Raw genomic sequence first — 18496 nt, forward strand, 5'->3', positions numbered from 1 at the left:
CCGCTTTTCATTAGTGGACAGCCTGATTGTTTGCCTGTTTTAATAGGTACTATAAAATAAACCATTAAACCATCGTGAAACCCGATGTTATCAGTCTTGCGAAACATTGTCGGTAGTTACAAAAAGAATAAAACCTCTAGGCAAAAGCTTCTGTACTTTCACATGTTGTGTAGCCAATCAATTAGTTGATTCCCTGATAACCCTGATGCAAGAGTTTGCTAACAGACCCATCGTTATCGTGGTTTATCACCATATAGCTTACGTAATGACAATGAGTGATGATATTATTCATGTGTGTATGGACATTTGCACACAATTACAATTTATATATACTGACATTATTTGCTTTGTCGGTACAAAAAGGTGTTGTGATGTTTTGGGATACTTTGGCCGTAAATTAAACCTTGATTTTGCTAAGAAATTCATTGTAAATCTTTTTATTTACGATTTTCGAGTTCTTAGTGTTCTTTTTTCGCTTGTTACACATAGGAAATTAAATTATTTTTGGGTTTAAATCGCACATACTAGTTTTTTCAAATAAACTTAAGTTTCTTGCCCTTGAGTCAGTCATGTAAATATATTTCTAAATTTTATATTCTGACTGTGGTAAACTGGATTTACATAAAATTTGCTGTAATGCCACTGAATTTTTTAATAGCATTAGAGCTCTTCGTGAAAGAGTTCGTCATAGGAAGTACTGCCGCCTTACCTATTACTGCCACCAGCAGTAATGTGAGCATTACTACGCGCCGGTTTTGAAGGGTGCGGTTTTGAAGGATAGGGTGCTGATGAAATTACAGGTACATGGGACTTGTCAACTTATGCCTTAGGGTGACAGGCGCAGTGGAAGTGCGCCTCATATCTTTGCGATTTAAAGCTCTGAGTGGCAACTGCTATGGACAGGCGTGACGCCTACCACCAGGCGCACGAGTTGCTCGTCACGTCTCTTGGTATAATAAAAAAAAGTCACTGAAAAAAAACTGTTTGTTTTTAGCTATGCAAAAACTACCTACCTTCTACCTTAACCTCCTTAGAGAAGACCAGCAGTGAGATTTAATACTTCAGAAACTTTTGCTGGCGTGGGCAAAACAAATTGCAAAAAATATATTTCAATCTCATGTTTAATAATAATGGAATGCATGCTGGACAAACAAACATTGATAACAATAAAAATTCATTACGACAAATAAATAGATTTATTTATTTATTTGTTTACTCGTAATTTATGATTTCTATTTACACTTATGAATAAATACGTCGCCTACGTCCACTGTTTTTAAACATGTTATTCACTTATACTTTCTTTCTAGGGTCTCCGTTATCCAATCCGCAAATCCCACGTTCGTCGTCAACGAGCTATACCCCCGTCCACACCCTTCTACTGTCAAGACACAGTTCCTTGGGGCCGCAGCAGAGAACGACCGGCTTCAGTACACAGGCTGAGACCAGGGGACATCGATGTGGTAGCGGCTATTGGAGATTCGTTGGTCGCAGGAAGCGGAGCGTTGGAAGAGTTTGCTTTAGGTGCCTTTGTAGAGTATCGGGGAGTTTCTTGGTGTGCCGGTAAGAGGATATCTTCTAATAGATTCTTCTAAGAGAATATCTCTAAGATCTTCCGAAGACTATCGTTATGCGCACTGCATCCGATTCGTTCGAATCCGAGAAATGACGGTTGAAATAGTTGTAGTGCCATTTATACGACGAAATACGAATCGAAATACGAATTCCGTCTTCCGAAGTCGAGAATAACTTCAATTTGGATCATTATATTCGCAGATCGAAGTGTATTAACGCTTCTGCACTGCGTTCGATCCGAGTCCAAACCGGCGGAAGCTGCGGCGCAGAGGGAGGGAGCCGGTATCGATGTATATGAATATAATTATGTATACAAAAATTGACACTCTTATTCGGTATTAATAAAACTTCTTGGTATCTTGCTTTAGTTTGATTATTATCGGTTCATGAGAAGATGTACCCAGTCTCAACTCATTATTTCCCCTGTGTTTTCGTATGTAATTAAAATAACAAATCTGAAAGTTGACGGCGATTAAAAGGACACATGGTTAACGAACGACGTAAACACTGCATGAAACACAGTACCGGAATAAGAAGGATTTTGAATCCCTAGATGTACAAGCGATGTCGGGTATAGTGTATTCTCGATTACGGATTGGACGCAGTGCGTACACGTCCTTAGGTTCACTCTCCTCTCACTCATTAGCCTCTACTCCTACTTTCTCTTCCACCCTGTATAACAATAAATTCTATACATAAATAATAATATTTATTTGCGTCTTTTATATGTTCCGTTGTTGAAAAATCATCAAGGAAAGAGCTGGTTTTATTTATTGAGATAAAATTAAGTCAATAAAATGTTACCACATCGTAGTCTTCAACAGTAACTTAATAGTCGTCATTCTCAGGTGGAGACGGTACGTGGCGTGAATTCCTGACGCTGCCAAATATTCTAAAGGTGTACAACCCAAACATACGCGGGTTTTCGACTGGGACAGGAGAGTGGCTTACCAAGAACGCTAAGCTGAACGTGGCCTTCCCTGTTGCTTCCGATGAGGATGCATTTAAACAAGCCAAGGTACTGATTATTTTACCTATTTACTTATAATACCTGTATCTGACTTTTGTCGATGCATATTATAATTTAGATGTAGGTCTAGTGTTTGTAATAAATTATAAATGGTTTATTATAACCTATAATCTAAAAATGGGAGAATGTATTATTAATATAAAATAAATGTAGCCATCTAAACGATTGTTCATAGATTTTTACAAACTTATATTTTATACCTAATATATCTCACACAACAGCATCCCTTGATGCCTTTACGCAAGTAACACAACGTGTTTGATATACATCCGCATTTTATAAGCCTTGTCGTTTCCAACAAGGACTAATCAACGTTGTTTTACTCGTATGATACCAGTTACAACTGTATTGTTTTATTTTACAATTTTTTTTAAATTTTATTTTTAACATGGTATTTAACACTATGCTATATGGTGTTTATCTCAAACAGCGTGGTCAGTTAGGGATATTTTTGGATTTAATGCAATAGGTTACGTAAGTATAAATATTTTTGGGTATTTTAGAAATCAAATCAAGTCTCATTTATTCGCTATAAATAGAGTAGAAACATTATAAATGTTGTGTTAAAATTAAATTGCTGAACTTAATCCTATTTAGCCTTGGCAAAAGCATGCAAATATAATAATAAAATACAATACATTATAATATAAATTCATTAATACATTAGATAAAATAAAATCACGATTAATGTATGCATCGATACGGATCTGTCTTTAAATTTGAAAAAATCGTCAACCGAATAAAATGATTTTTCTAAGAGCCATTTGCGCAGTTCTTTTTTGAAACAAATCAAAAGAAGTGATTTAATATGACACGGCAGCTTATTAAAAATCTTTCGATACATTGCATAACAGTTGTTTTGGAAGCGATTAGTCTTAGGAATTGTGCCTAGTAGTACTTTATCGGGGTTTCTTAAGCTTCTAGCAGTCATGTCTTTAGCGAGTATAAATTTATGTTGATTTGTCTTTACGAATATACTAGCTTCGAGTATGTATAAACAGGGCAGGGTTAATATTTTTAACGTTTTAAAATGGGGGCGACATGATACATCTGGTGCTAAGTTGCAGATGACTCGTATACACCTCTTTTGAGCAATGAAAGCTTTCTCAAAGTCTGTGCCATTCCCCCAAATAATAAGGCGTATCTGAGTACTGATTCTACATACGCAAGATACGCTGTCATTGCTGTGCATTTATTTGCCACTCTAGTCAATTTATACAGAGCAAAAGCAAATCTATTTATTTTAGTGCACACTTTCTCTGTTTGTTGTTTCCAGTCCATCTTATAATCTACAATTAATCCTACAAATGTCACATTTGTGGCGTTCTGCAAAATTTGTCCGTTATAATTCATAGTAACTGTTTGATTTCGTAAATTATTAAAATTCATTACATTAGTCTTCGATAAATTTATTTGAAGATTATTATTTTTTAGCCATTCAATTAACAATGTCAAAGTTTTTAATAATTCGTTATTGTGTTCTTCCAATGTTGAATATATTGGAGAAGTGAAACCACGGATACATCGTCCGCAAAAAGAATTGAATGTATAATAGAAACAGCAGGAGACCAAGTAAACTACGTTGGGGAACTCCGTAATTATTATATTCAAAGTTGGATTTATAAATTTCAATACAGTTTTGAGTGTTAAGTCGAGTTATTTCTACATATTGTAACCTATTTTTCAGATATGATTCTAACCAGCTTAGCGCAGGCCCCCATATTCCATTATGCTCCAATTTAGTCAGGAGTATATCATGTGCAACTAAGTCAAAGGCTCTCGTCATGACTAAAAATATACCCGTTGTGTAGAGTTTTCTATTTACATTTTGCAAAATCTTGCTGATTATGTGAAAAGACGCATGTACTGTTGATTTATTTTTTTGAAACCCGTATTAGTTGTCTTGTATAATTTTGAAACTATATAGTTCTTGTGTGAAGTGTTGTTCAAATTTTTTAGACTGTGTAATAGTACCTTTTAAATGTCTTTGGATGCTTACGTAAAGGATCTCGAAGAACAATATTTATGTCTCCATTACATCCAATCTCCTCAATTCCAAATCCTAGCCGCTCTTGCAGCCCTAGTGTGGTCACACACCACTAACAGATGGATCAGATCTTATCTGTTCTTTTACAAGTTAAAAAACAAAATGTCCATAATATAAATTACCGTTGTTAATCGATTTTTTAATTACCCTATATTATATTTCCAGGTCGGGTTGGTTTCACAGTTATGTGATTTGAAAATTATATAATTATTTCCGAATATTCTTGTCCTTTTTCGTAATCTACTTAAGTACTTTCATTTTCAAAAAACAAGTTATTGGAATAATTCGTATCAACTCACTAAAGCACAATCGTCAAGAATAAAATCAAGTTTATGTAAGAGTGGTTAAAAAGTAGCTCCCCTATTCAAATTAAGTTTTATGTAATGTCTTGCAAATGATACTTATAGTAAAATATGCTTATTAAATAATTAAACGTAAGACGTGGCTTATTACTTTTCCATTGCCGACAAGTGAGTATCGAGCATGTTAGGAAATTTCTAAACTTAAAAGAACATTAGTAGCTTTTTTGGTGGCCCTAATAGGTTATAGGTGACACATTGCTATTATTCTCGAATTACTCATACGATTTGATAACTCAGTTTGAAATATAAATCGCCGAAGGGTTGTATCCACAGCATTTAGAATGACCTTTTAAGAAAATTAAATTCTTAGAAATAAGTAAATATAATGAAACAGCAAAGACTTAGGTATTGCATTTCTGGCCTTCGATGAATATTCAAATGTATATACAGGCCGTTCCACAGCTGGGGTACACGGAGAGAAAGTACTTTAAATATAGTATACAGGATATTTTGCTTCATGGAGACATTATTTTGTATTTAAAAGTAAGTAAGTATGCAATGTGACAATGTGGACGAGTTAAAAACGCAATTAAAGAGTATTGTTTCTAAAATCTACTAAGATTGAGAATTCACTTATAAGAAGATGGATAGCTTTTTGAACATTTGATAAATTGCCAGCACATGAGACTTGTCAACGTATGCCTCAACAGGTGACAGGCGCAATGGCAGTGTCACTGGTCTTGACGATTGAAAGATCTGAGTAGCAATGCAACTGCTATGCTATTTACTTATTTATAATTTTGTATTTAATGTTGTAATTCGTGGTTTATTTTTGAATTTTATTTGTATAATTTTTTTTTTTCATTTTTTTTAAATTATCTTATTTTATTGTAATTTTAGCATTTGAATAGCATCATACTAACCTTATTCCTAAGTTCTTTACTAACAAACTATGGATAACTTGTTGGTCCGAAATAAAGTATTATCATTATTATTATTATTATGGACATGCGTGTCGATAACACCAGTCAGTATCATAACAATAATAAAAAATGCAAATATCACAAAAGTAAATACATTGGCAGACTAAATTTAAATTTTTAACCGACTTCAAAAAAGGAGGAGGTTCTCAATTCGACTGTATGTTATTTTTTTTGTATGTATGTTACGCGATAACTCCGGTATTTGTGAACCGATTTCCATGATTTTTTTTTATTGGAAACTTGCTTACGTACTTCCATAGTGGTCCCATTTCATTTTGAAGAAAATCATTCACCTATAGGGTGGCTGTTCACGCATGAAAATTCATTTTTTATAAATAGCGCTTAACTTTAATTTAGGAGCAATTATTTTAATGGTTGATTTTGCTATTTCTCCAATTCAAGGCGTTTTTCTCGCAATATACTTTGAGTAGTGAGAACCGATTATTATTATCCCCAGTGTCAAGTCCTGTATATTGGCGAATTAAAGGATATTTCAATAAAACTTAGCAAATAGACGTAATTCCACGTACATTTGAGGTCGGTTTTTTTTAGTACTCTGTACTGATTTTATTAACTTTATTGAATGTCACAATATTTTACTACCATGATATTGCATAACTTTTTTGTGAAATTACTCTACTACTTAGTTTATTATAACAAAGACCGAAATAATAAGAAAAATTTATTCGATCCGGCTGGATTGCAACCAGCACCCTCAGGTAATCCGTGCCAGATGCTCTGCTGCTCTTACAGATGACGCTACAGCGTACAGCAAAATACGGTTGGTTAATACAGTGAAATGTTTTTTAACCGACTTCAAAAAAAGGAGGAGGTTCTCAATTCGACTGTATTATTTTTTTGTATGTATGTTACGCTTCATTTGAGAACCGATTTTGATAATTCTTTATTTGTTGGAAAGAGGCCACCTCAGTAGTGGTCCCATTTAATTTTGAAGAAAATATTCCACCTCTAAGAGTTGCTGCTCACGCATGAAGACTTATTTATATAAGTAGCGCCTAAATTTTATAAGGAGAAATTATTTTAATGGTTGATTTTGTTATGCTCCAATTAACGGCGTTTTTCTCAATATACTTTAGAAGTGAGAATCGATTTTTATCATCTCCTGTGTTAATCCGGTTTTGCGCACTTTCCGCTAACTGATTTCAATAAAACATGGCAAGTAGATGTAATTCCACGAACTTTTGAGGTCGGTTTTTTAGTACTCTGCACTGAGATTATTTTTCACTTTTGTCGGTCGTTACGACTCCCAAAATCAAGCAACTTTTTAAAAGGCTTTGAATGCAATATTACTTTCTTTAAAAATAAACCACTGTTTCCATGAAGCAAAATATCCTATCTACAGTAATTAAAGTGTCCTTCCGTCTCTCACGGCTTGACACGTCCTGTATAGTTGTTTTATTACTATACATATAGTGTACCTTAACAAATTAGAGTTTGTTAACATTCATAAACATAAACATAACAACATTATATTTGGAATAACAGTAAGCAATAAAACATATAATCTCACGAATTCACGACGCCAACAATAGTGAAGACAATACCTACATAGTGGTGTGAAAATACGTGGTAATGTTTAACTTAATGATTTGGATTATTGTTTCTTACATATTGTCCTACTTTTTGTTGTTCTGTTGTAACAGCACGATCGTTAAGGTCGCTTTGCTTCGACAGTACAAACTGCAGAGGATAATAAGACTTTTTACATTGTCATACAAAGCCACGGCCTCTATAGCAAAACAATTTAGTCTAAATCAGTAGGTATGCCTTATTTCCTCTTCTTAAAGGATTTATCAATCAATGATTATCATTAAATACAGGTTTTTTTACCACGATATGAATTTTTTCCCCAATATTTCGGTACGGTTACACGTTCCATGGTCACGGGTTCATCCGCTACTGGCCAGTTAACCCGTGACCATCCCGTAATTAGAGATAATCATTTAGTGAATATCCACGAAAGCCTTAAAATCTATATACTTTAATCAAACTTCAATTTGGGTAAGGGGATTTACAAATTCTCAAACAGTTTTAGTGGAACACCTTGTGAAAGAGTTCGTCGGTAAGGGTGCTGGTGAAATTACAGGCACATGGGACTTGTCAACTTATGACTCAGGGTGACGGGAACAGTTCCAGCGCCCCTAAGATCTTTGCGATTTAAAGCTCTGAGTGGCACTACAACTGTTATGGATAGGCGTGCCGCTTACCACCAGGCGCACGGTGTTCGTCGTTCGATGTGATGTTCGTGCCTTCATTTGGTATAATAAAAGAAAACAGTTCTGTGAATTTTCTATAATAGCAACTTGCAAAATATAGAAATTACCTTACGTATAATTTTAGTAATTTTAGTTATCTAAACCTAGATATATTTCCGCAGATCCTGGTAGCCCGCATGAAATCATCCCCAGAAATAGACATCAGCAGCGATTGGAAGATGATAACGGTGTTCATTGGCGCCAACGACCTGTGTTCAGCGTCCTGCCTATCCCCCGTAGCCTGGTCGCCAGCCGCTCATGCCAGAAAACTGTCCAAGGCTTTGGACTACTTCCAGGCTCATCTGCCGAGGACTATTATTAATTTGGTGCCAGTATTAGGTGAGGAATTACGCATCGATTTACATAGATCCTAATAAGGGCGCTTTCAAATTAAAACCTTGTAGAAGCGCTGTAGTAGTGGCGTGACTGTGGCGCGGCAGTCGCGCGTCTGTAGCGCTTTAGTAATTGTTCATTGACAGTCGATACGACGAAAAAAATTTTTCCCGAACTAATACGGTTCATTTTGCTTGGGTCGAGCGGAAAGGACGAAAGTAAAGTTTATTTAAAAAATATTAATTAGTAAGTATAATTTGTAAAATACGGTTACCTATTAATAGTCCGAAATGACATTTTCCAGAAATAACGTTTGCTCGAATTTTTATAACCTCGAAAGTAATTTTGAGAGGAAAATGTTTTTTTTTCCTTTTAAACCTTACCTAATCTAACCTAATCGAACCTAATCGTGTCTTTGCGATAAACATCCAACATATCCTGAAAGAACGGTTTCGTTATAATTTGGTTGTCGGTGTAATGAAAATTCGAACAAAAGTTTGTAATAGGTTACCTAAAATATCTGTAGAATATAGCGGTTTTCTTGTAAAATTTCGAGGTAAGTTTATGTTTTTTCTATCGTGAAAATTTTTGTTTCGAATCGTGTTTTCGTACCGTGTAATAATCAGAGTATATTTTTAATTTTACTATATATTTTTTCCAAAGTTATTGATTCAACACTTTCCCTATTAATGCGGAATCAACCAAAGCCATTTGAAGTCGTATCGAATCTTAATTGTGACTGTAAAAGCTGTGCGCGCGTGTCACGACGATACTGCGCTACTAAATTTTGCATGAAAATTAGTAACGCTTCTATAAGCGTCTAATTTGAAAGCACCCTTATAAACAGAGGTGTGTCACTTTTTAACTATACACTTTTTAACTAACAAATTCTGACGCTGCTGCCTGTTCTGATATATTGCTCCATTCCATTTTGGGAATCCTATCACGGGAAGACAAGAGCTGAATAACGTCATTTGATTTATTTACGAATTTACAAGGCAATTTTATTGCTTTACAATAATTGCTACCAGGCAACTTTGCAACATATATAAGTAACTAAATAAAATATAGCTTACACTTAAAAAATGGGTAAAGTAAAAGTCTTCTCTCGTCGTCTTTTTTATGATACCAAGACAGGATACGAACTCATGACTTATGAGGCTGGTGTTGAGCGACACGCCTGTTTATAGCAGTCGCAGTGATACTCGGAGCTTTAAATCGTAATTTGTAAACTACTTAGTTACCCTTCACTTACCCTTCAAAACCTAAACACGGTAACGCTAACTATATAATTAAGATCACTGCTTGGCGGCAGAAATAGGTAAGGTGGCAGTACTTCCCTGGACGAGCTCTTTCACAAGGAGTTTCTACTGCTACTTATACTGCAAAACATACAGTATCCACTATACTGCTAGATAAACATTTAGGTATAGTTGATTATTATCTAGGATACACTTTGAAAGTATTGATTTCCAGACGTGTCAGTGTCGGTACGCGTTCAGCGGCCATTCATGTGCCGGATGATGCACTCGCTGTTCTGCACGTGCTTTCACCGCGACGGCAACGAACTCGAGGACCTCGTACGCATGGCCAGGCTATACCAGAAGGCTGAGTTCATGCTGGTAAACATTTGATATTACTTGATAATAATAATAATAACGCACACGCTCAACATAGCCCCGCACTAGGGAAACCTTCATGGAGACACACATAGACAACCACAAATTACACCCAAACTCAAAAGAAATAAATGTAGGCCATACAAATATTTATCCCGGCACTAAACCTGGACTGGAAATACTGGAATCTAAACCTGGGACCTCTGTGTGGCAGTCCGGCATGGTAGTCGTTCGGCCACGGGGCAGTTCAACTAAATTAAACTGTAACAGATAGATGGACACGGAAATTCCGAATCAGCTCGATGGGGTTAGGGTTGGAAGTAGTGCAAAAGTGAATATATGTTAGGCGAAATGTACCTCTTCTTAATGAACTAGGAACTAGAATTCCTCCACCTCTCACCTTCTGGTTGGAGAGAAGAATTTAGTTAGGGTGTTGAGGACGTATCACTTGTTTCTAACTCAAACTGTTCTTGCATTAAGCGTGAAAGTAAGTATTGTAAAATCTGATTAAGAGACTTCAACACAAGTTATAATAATAATAATATAGTTAATAATAATTGTGTATCCTATTAAACATTTTCAAACGCGCTTGGTTTATGTTTTTTTTACGATACGAAGTGACTTGGGTCGCACAAGTGAGCACCTGATGGTAAGCGACACGCCTGTCCATAACAGTTGCAGTGCCACCTGAGCTTTAAAACACAATGATCTGAGAGGTACTGCCACTTCGCCCGTCACCCAGAGACATCAGTTGAAAAGTCCTATGTGCCTGTAATTTTACCAGCACCCATACCCTTCAGAACCGAAACGCAGTAACGCACACATTACTTTACACACAAGGATCTTTAAGCAGCAGTAGTGTTCCTTGAGAAAGAGTTCGTCCAGGGTAGCCAACTTACCTATTTTTGCCGCCAGGCAGTAATGTCAGCGTTACTGTGTTCCGGTCACGTAGATTAAGGGTGCTGGTGAAATTACAGGCACATGAGACTTGTCAACTTATGTCTCAGTCAGTGCCCCTCAGATCTTTGCGATTTAACGCGACAAGACTTGTACGTCCCGTCACTTGATATGATATTAAAGAAAAATCTATACTGCTATTAAAATTTTGTTTCTTCGCACTGAGACTATGAAATACCAAAGATTTTCAAAAGTTTTTCTGAACTTCTAATCTGAGTCTCTTTACAGAATTTGTGTGAAATGTCTTAAAATTGGGTTCCAATTTACCTGCATAGTTACAGGAATATTTCGCGACCTGTCCACAACTAATCGTTACAAACCGTTACAGATAGATAGCGGTCGATATGACACCAAAGAGGATTTCACGGTAGTGGTGCAGCCCTTCATGCGTTTGTTCAACGCACCGTTCCCGCCGAAGCTTCCACTGCCCCTCGTAATCCATCAGTCCTACATCACGCATGACTGTTTCCATTTCTCGCAGAAGGGACATGCCCTAGGTGAGTGTTGTGTCTGTTAAACTAAAAAACGTTTGGTTGTGATTACCTTTTAATATTGTTGTTAGTCAGTTAAATATAATCTTTGTACAAAGTGTCTCTGTCAACTTGTTGTATAAAACAATCGTATTCTGTAACAAGTTGGTAGACATGCTTGATTTAATGTAATGTAACCAATATGCAGGCTGCTGAACCCTATCTTAATTAAAATACATTGTCAGGTATGAGCGTCCCGGTGACGCAGTGCTGAAAATCTATACTCCTATGTGGGGTCTTGCTTTCTGATAAGGAGCAATAACTCTCGTGGGAGTAGTGACAGCATAAAACAGGATAAGTGGTTATATACATAAATTACGAGGCCGACATATAAGCCCGAACGTTTTAGGCCTTTTCAAAATAGATTTTTAAAAATGGTAAATATAATTATAAATCCTAAACAGTAAATCGATGTTATAGCCTACATATTTATTTTTTAACGTATAGAATATTAATTATTATTATAAATAATAATATCATAATGTCATAATCGTAACAAAACTAGTGGAGTTATTTCACAAAAAATCTCAATAAATACATTTGATCGAAAAGCGACATCTGCGTCAGTTGTAATACCTGTAAAGGTATCGACTGCGGTGAGGTAATTAAAAAAACTCTCTCTAGATGTGATTAGCGGCGACGAATTCCGAAAGCCAGTACAAAGATCTATAACAAAAACACATAGGAGAATTTCGACGGCTCGGTAACTTTACCCGTAGCTCAGTTTGTAAGAGTAATTCTACGGTGCAGCATGGACGTGGGTTCGAGTCCCACCGAGTCGACGGAGAACAATTTTTTGTGTGTTCGATCTTTGTATTCATAATCATATAGAATATTCTTTTATTAGATATCGATGGCATACTGTATACTATCTAGGCCCAAAACTTAGCCGTAGTAGCCGCCATGTTGAATTGTGCATGGGATGTCCCATGCTTGCCATCGTGCCACAGAAAAAAAGGATTTCTGCTAATAAGAAAGAGCAATTTCTCAAAATATTTGCTAATTCTGAAAAAATATTTATTAAAAGTAATAAAATATTGTCATTACAAAAATACTGCTTATCTTTTTCTAATACAATTTTACTCGTAACTTTATTCTAACTTTTAGACAAATACGTTCACTTCAAGATTTTATTTCATTTCTAATCAATTAATTGGACATTACTTACATCAAGAAATTTTTACCTCTTACATCAAATTTAAATAATCTTAAATGGATTCGAAAATTTCTTGGGTGTATTTTAAGAAAATATATTCTTAAACAAAATAAGAAGTAGGTTGCTATTCAGATTAATATTCTAAATTCTAGAGTATATTTTTAAAGCAACATTTCGTTGCGTTTTCATAATCAATGCTGGCGTGACATGTCGCCGAAGGCGCACGCGATAGCGATTACTTTTACTTGTGCTTGTAATCATAAAAATAATACACAGCAATAAACAGTCATTTATCCAAAGAAACAATACGTAGTATCTCTAGTTTGTTAGTGTGTTATTTGTAGTCATAATTTAAGAAATTTGGTTTCACCATGAAATCAAACTACACTTCGTCGCTTTAATGCAAAACCGCCGCATCTTAACAATTTCAAAATTTTTTTTATTGCAAAAATGTGTTTAAAAACGGTCAAACTTAAATACTACACGAAGACACCTAGCAATTTGGCATTATAAATAACGGAATTACGCAAATGCCTGTTTGGCATTCTGCGCTCTCGAGGCTAACTTTTGAGCTAAACAGTCCTTTTATGAGTTGTGTCTGTGTTTACAAATTTATTGAGCCTTAAAATACGCATCTTTTGAATATAAATACAAGGGTATTTAAAAATAAAACAATATTAAAATGTTAAGAAATGAGGTCGAAAGCTTTGATCGCCTCTCCTGTAAAAAAGTGAACTTTTGACATGCAGCCGTTTAGCATTTAAGCGACGACTTGTAACAAGCACAACTTTAACATGCAATTAATTCCAACACGCTACTGCTAGATGGCATTAGTTGTACTCTGAAACGCGCTATCGTTTTGTTAACTTCAATAGTATAAGTCATCTCATACATTTTGGATTGTTAGCGCTTCTACCGCTGAAGCATTTATACGGCACTGAACGGTACTCAAGTATTGGGGAAAATTTCGTCCTATTTCTGCTACTTTAAGGTTTGACCCGGAACTGTGTGTTTTCACACCCATGAGACATACTGTGGGGTCCATAACCCTGTAAATTTACCCTTTTTCATATTAGAAAACATAAATCTTCAGTGAAAAAATTAAGTACCTCTCAATTTTTCATTCTTTTTTTTTTCAAGTCAAAATCGGACATTTCTAATAACTAATAAATATTTTGTTGAATCTAGAGTGGCTTTGTGACTTGAAGTAAATTAATTTGCTCTTGGATTAAATATTTCTGTCTTATAACTAAAATACACTTTTGAGACGTTTTTTTTTTTACTATTATCAAGTAATTATTCTCTAGCGTCTATAGGGAGAGGATCGTTTTGTTGGATTTAATAAATTTGTCATCATAAAAAGAATTTTGTCTGTTTCTAAGTAATCTGTTTTTACCGTGTGGTGAAAGGATTTCGGGTTGCAAGAGACGTACTGGAAATACGATACGTCGTTGCGGGGAGGCTCCTTTCGTACACTCTATATCGAACTATATCTTGTTTTTAGTATCTTTTTAAATAGTAAACGAAAGATCTGTGGGAGTGCACGTTAGGAGTCACCCCGCACGACGTACCATCCTATCCTTGGCGTACCGTGGGCAACAATCGGGAAGTAACCCTACGCCGATTGGCAAATAAATCCTTACCATGATGACCAGCGTTATACTGTTTGCCATCGATACAATAAGGAGAAGAAGTAGGGAGATGCTCGCTTCGTTTTTGAATATTTATTTTTATTGCGATTTATTTATGGTACAATATTTATTTATTAAAATTATGTTGTTTTACAGTCACATTTCCACTTTTTTTGTGAAAGTGCTCCACGTGTTTTTTTATTTTTATTGATACAAATTTAATTAATCAGCTGTACTACAAACCTAGTTAGCAGATTTTAAGAATTTCACGATGTATTTGTTACAGATATTTGTATTGGGTGTTATTGGCTTATTTCGCCGTCAGCGCATCTGTCTGCAACTCATGAAGTTATTATGGTTCTTTTTTGACAATTTCAGCTGCAAACCTCCTGTGGAACAACCTCCTAGAGCCAGTAGGCAATAAATCCGAAAACGTGCCACCAGTACTTCTACGCTCATTCCGCTGCCCCACACGAGAAGCTCCGTACATCTTCACAGCGAAAAACTCTAAGACGTACTTTGAAACCGGCAGACAGGACTTTAACTTATGACATTTAGCGAGGATGTAAAGTTCTATGATATACGGAACATATAAATATGGAAATGAACATTTATAGCAAAATTAGTAATATTATATGATTGCTCCAATACCGACGGTATTTTGGGTATAATCAATTTTATATAGGGTCAGGTGGAATAAGAGGAACACCAGCGAAAGAGAGACTTATCTTAACGCATAATCTAGAGTCGCTATAGTCTCCCAGTTAATAAAACAGAGAAACAAATTAGTTTAAACGATTTTAAAGAGATGTCGCTACGATGCTCTTAATCCAAATTGCGGAAGAACCAAATTGATGTTCACTATTTATGCTGAATTATTAAGATTAGTGATGCAACGGAAGTGTTATAACGGAAACAGAAACGGAATCAGATATCAAAAGTAAATCTTAGCAGAAACGGTAGCGGTTGCAGAAGCGGAAGTGTAAATACTATAAAGATCTCAATGAAATAGTTCCGAGCAGGGCTAGTGTTCGGTTTGGACACAATACAAAACTGCCAAGACCCACGCGCCCCACCATTAAGCAATGATAAATTATAAACTTCCGAAAAGATTTTACATGAAAGATAAGAAGAGGCATACGCAAACTGGTCATTAATTTAATTGTTGTACCTTACATATTAACGCAACTCACTAGAAAAGGATAAATAATTTTTAATTTTAAGATTCTACCTTGCACGCACTGTAACTTGTATTAATATTTGAAATAAACAGTTTTAATTTTTTTTTAAATAAAATTTCCCTTATAAAAGTTGCTGAAGCAGAAGTGTAAACAAATGTGAAAAAGCGTGCGGAATTTCCGCAGTTGCGGAAGCAGAAGCAGAGATCTGTTGCATCACTAATTAAGATCATTGAGTATATGTACATAAAAATGAATATTTTTTTGTAAGAACTGAGAATCAAATGTGGTACTTATCCAGTGCCATCCCATTGTTGTTGATGATGTAAGCATTAGACATAATGAAATACCAAATAATGTGATTGTAAGTTAAGTTAGCAAAAAAAATTGTACATACCTAAGTGATAATAAACTAGTTTTTCAGAATGATAGTTGTTATTTTATAAACCCAAGACGCAAAAAGAGAGGAGTTATAAATTTCAAGCCTTTGCATGTGTATCCGTGGCATCTTAACTTCCAAACAGCTGGACTGATCTTCAAGGGTTTTATATTATATTCGATGAACATCTGTTTAGTAGTAACAGTAGAGTTCCTAGGAGCTGTAGAGCTCTTTAGTAGCAGTAGAACTCCTTGTGAAAGAATTCGTCCAAGGAAGTACTGCCAACTTACCTATTTCTGCCGCCAAGCAGTAATGTCAGCATTACTGTGTTCCGGTTTTGAAGGGTAAGGGTGCTGGTGAAATTACAGGCACATGGGACTTGTCATTTTATGTCTCAGGATGACGGGCGCTGTGGCAGTGTCCCTTCGATCTTTGTGCTGCTGCTACTGTGGCCAAGCGTGTCGCTTAACACTGGGCGCCCGAATTGTTCGTCCCACAACTTGGTATCATAAAAAAGCTGTTTAAAGATCATCAACTCTATTTCCACTTAGTGTAGGTAGATAGATTTGGTCGAGTGTGCAGCTTGGGGCACTCAGCGGCACTCCCTGACTGCCATAGTGGGAGATCTCTCGCTGCTAACTATCGTGGGCGCAATACTCGGCTGCGGCAATGGTATCCTTTTACAAGAGCGTAATTTCGCAGAAGTAAGCATCAGAACGGCTCAGAGAGGACTGCCCCCTCGTTGACGCGCTTCGAACACGGCGGCCGGGGAGACGAAGGAAGCAGTACGCCCGTCTTCCCCCGTCGTCGCACCGTAGACTGGGGTCGGGGTAACCTTACCACAAAACCTGAGGGTGCACTTACACCCCGAGGCAGAAGGTCTATTGTAAAGTATCACATTTCTGGATTCCTATTGCAAATCAACGCGGTGAATAGGAAATTTGATAAAAAAATAATAAAAATACGTAAAAATTTTTTGATTGCTCATAAGTGAATAGAAAATTTGTTGGGGTATGTGATAAATTTGCGACTTTCAAATTTAATTGTTTTCTATTATTGTAGGCACGATTATCACTCCAATTATGTTTCAATCCTTTTTTCTGTTTGAAACTTACATATTGATACATGGAAACGAAATACTAATAGAAACTTGGCTTTAATTAACTAGAAACGAGCACACGTACAATACATAGATTTAAAAATATTTGTATGACAGATACACTTCAACGATCACAGACAACACATACTGATTATTTAGGAAGCACAAAGGAGATTATATGTCATTCTCCCCCTCTATGGTTTCTTCGCCGAGTATGTAGTCATTGAGGCGTTGTGGAATTCTCCTAGACCTCGTAGATCTCCGAAGAGCATCCAGAGGCCGAACGTCTTGCAGGAGAGTTCCATAGACGTCTTATTCGTGATTAGACACTTCATTAGGTTCATTAGAAGTACTTCCGTCTAGCAATGTACCTTCTGACTGTTCATCAGCAACTGTACTATCAGAGAGTGAATCTTCTTCAGATATAGGAAGTGGCGCTAAGTATCTGTTAGACATTCATTCAATTGTCTGTTATTTACTTTTGACATCTGATTCCGTCTCCGTTACAACACTTCCGTTGCATCACTAATCTTAATAATTCCGCTTTCAAACAGCAACGTCCGTATAAGCATACTATTAATCTGGCGTCTCTAAGCCAAGTTTCTATTGGTATTTCGTTTCCATGTATCAATTTAATTAACTAGTGATAATGACGAACTCGAAGAATGACTCTAACGAATCTTTATCACATTCTCTAGCAAGATATTTACGCCCTGAAAGGTTTGATGTTGAACCCACGGATCCCGCTGCTGGGGATAAGTGGGTGCATTGGCTGCGTACATTTACAAACTTCCTAACTGAACATGCCCCTGATTCTGGTGACGTAACGGATTCCATAAAATTAAAATTATTATCGAACTACTTGACAACCAGTATATTCATTCAAATCAAGGACTGTCAAAGCTACAGGGACGCCATTAATATTTTGAATAAAACGTACGTTAAACCTCAACATGAAATCTTATCCCGCCACATCCTCGGAACACGGAAACAAAAGCAAAGTGAAAGTATTTCAGATTACAGCCGAGCTTTGCATATCCTTGCACAACAGTGTAACTTCCAGGCAGTCTCAATTGAAGAACACAGAGACCAAGCTATACGAACCGCCTTTATAGCTGGTATTCTGTCACCTAAAGTTCGGGAACGATTATTAGAAAAACAAATTATGTTTTTGGACGAAGTTTATAATCAGGCTGTCACTCTCGAAACTGCTGAAAAGGACTCTGTAACTATGAGTATGAGTGTCCAAAATACTATGAATGCTTTGCCAATGCCAATTCCACAAGAATTACCAGCACCCTTCATACCGCTTCAACAAAACGCTGCAGTCCCGCCGCCACAGATATCAATAAAACGTTGTTTCTTCTGCGGTGGTAAAGTACATCAAAGAATAAAGTGCCC

At 36.2% G+C, this 18496-nt stretch overlaps 1 protein-coding gene across 1 annotated transcript in view; it reads left to right on the top strand.

Annotated features, from left to right (window-relative positions):
* The window catches only part of LOC113231715 (phospholipase B1, membrane-associated-like), a 50643-nt gene extending 34742 nt beyond the window's left edge, over positions 1 to 15901 (top strand). The window contains exons 2-7 of the mRNA XM_026466196.1: positions 1311 to 1563; positions 2424 to 2593; positions 8336 to 8552; positions 10023 to 10168; positions 11451 to 11619; positions 14818 to 15901. Coding sequence (XP_026321981.1) covers positions 1311 to 1563; positions 2424 to 2593; positions 8336 to 8552; positions 10023 to 10168; positions 11451 to 11619; positions 14818 to 14990 — 1128 coding nt within the window. The 3' untranslated portion in view covers positions 14991 to 15901. The remainder of the gene's footprint in view (positions 1 to 1310; positions 1564 to 2423; positions 2594 to 8335; positions 8553 to 10022; positions 10169 to 11450; positions 11620 to 14817) is intronic.
* The last annotated feature ends 2595 nt before the right edge of the window (positions 15902 to 18496 follow it).

This window comes from Hyposmocoma kahamanoa, unplaced genomic scaffold, assembly GCF_003589595.1.
Source record: "Hyposmocoma kahamanoa isolate Upper Pololo Valley unplaced genomic scaffold, ASM358959v1 66, whole genome shotgun sequence".
Lineage (NCBI taxonomy): Eukaryota > Metazoa > Arthropoda > Insecta > Lepidoptera > Cosmopterigidae > Hyposmocoma > Hyposmocoma kahamanoa.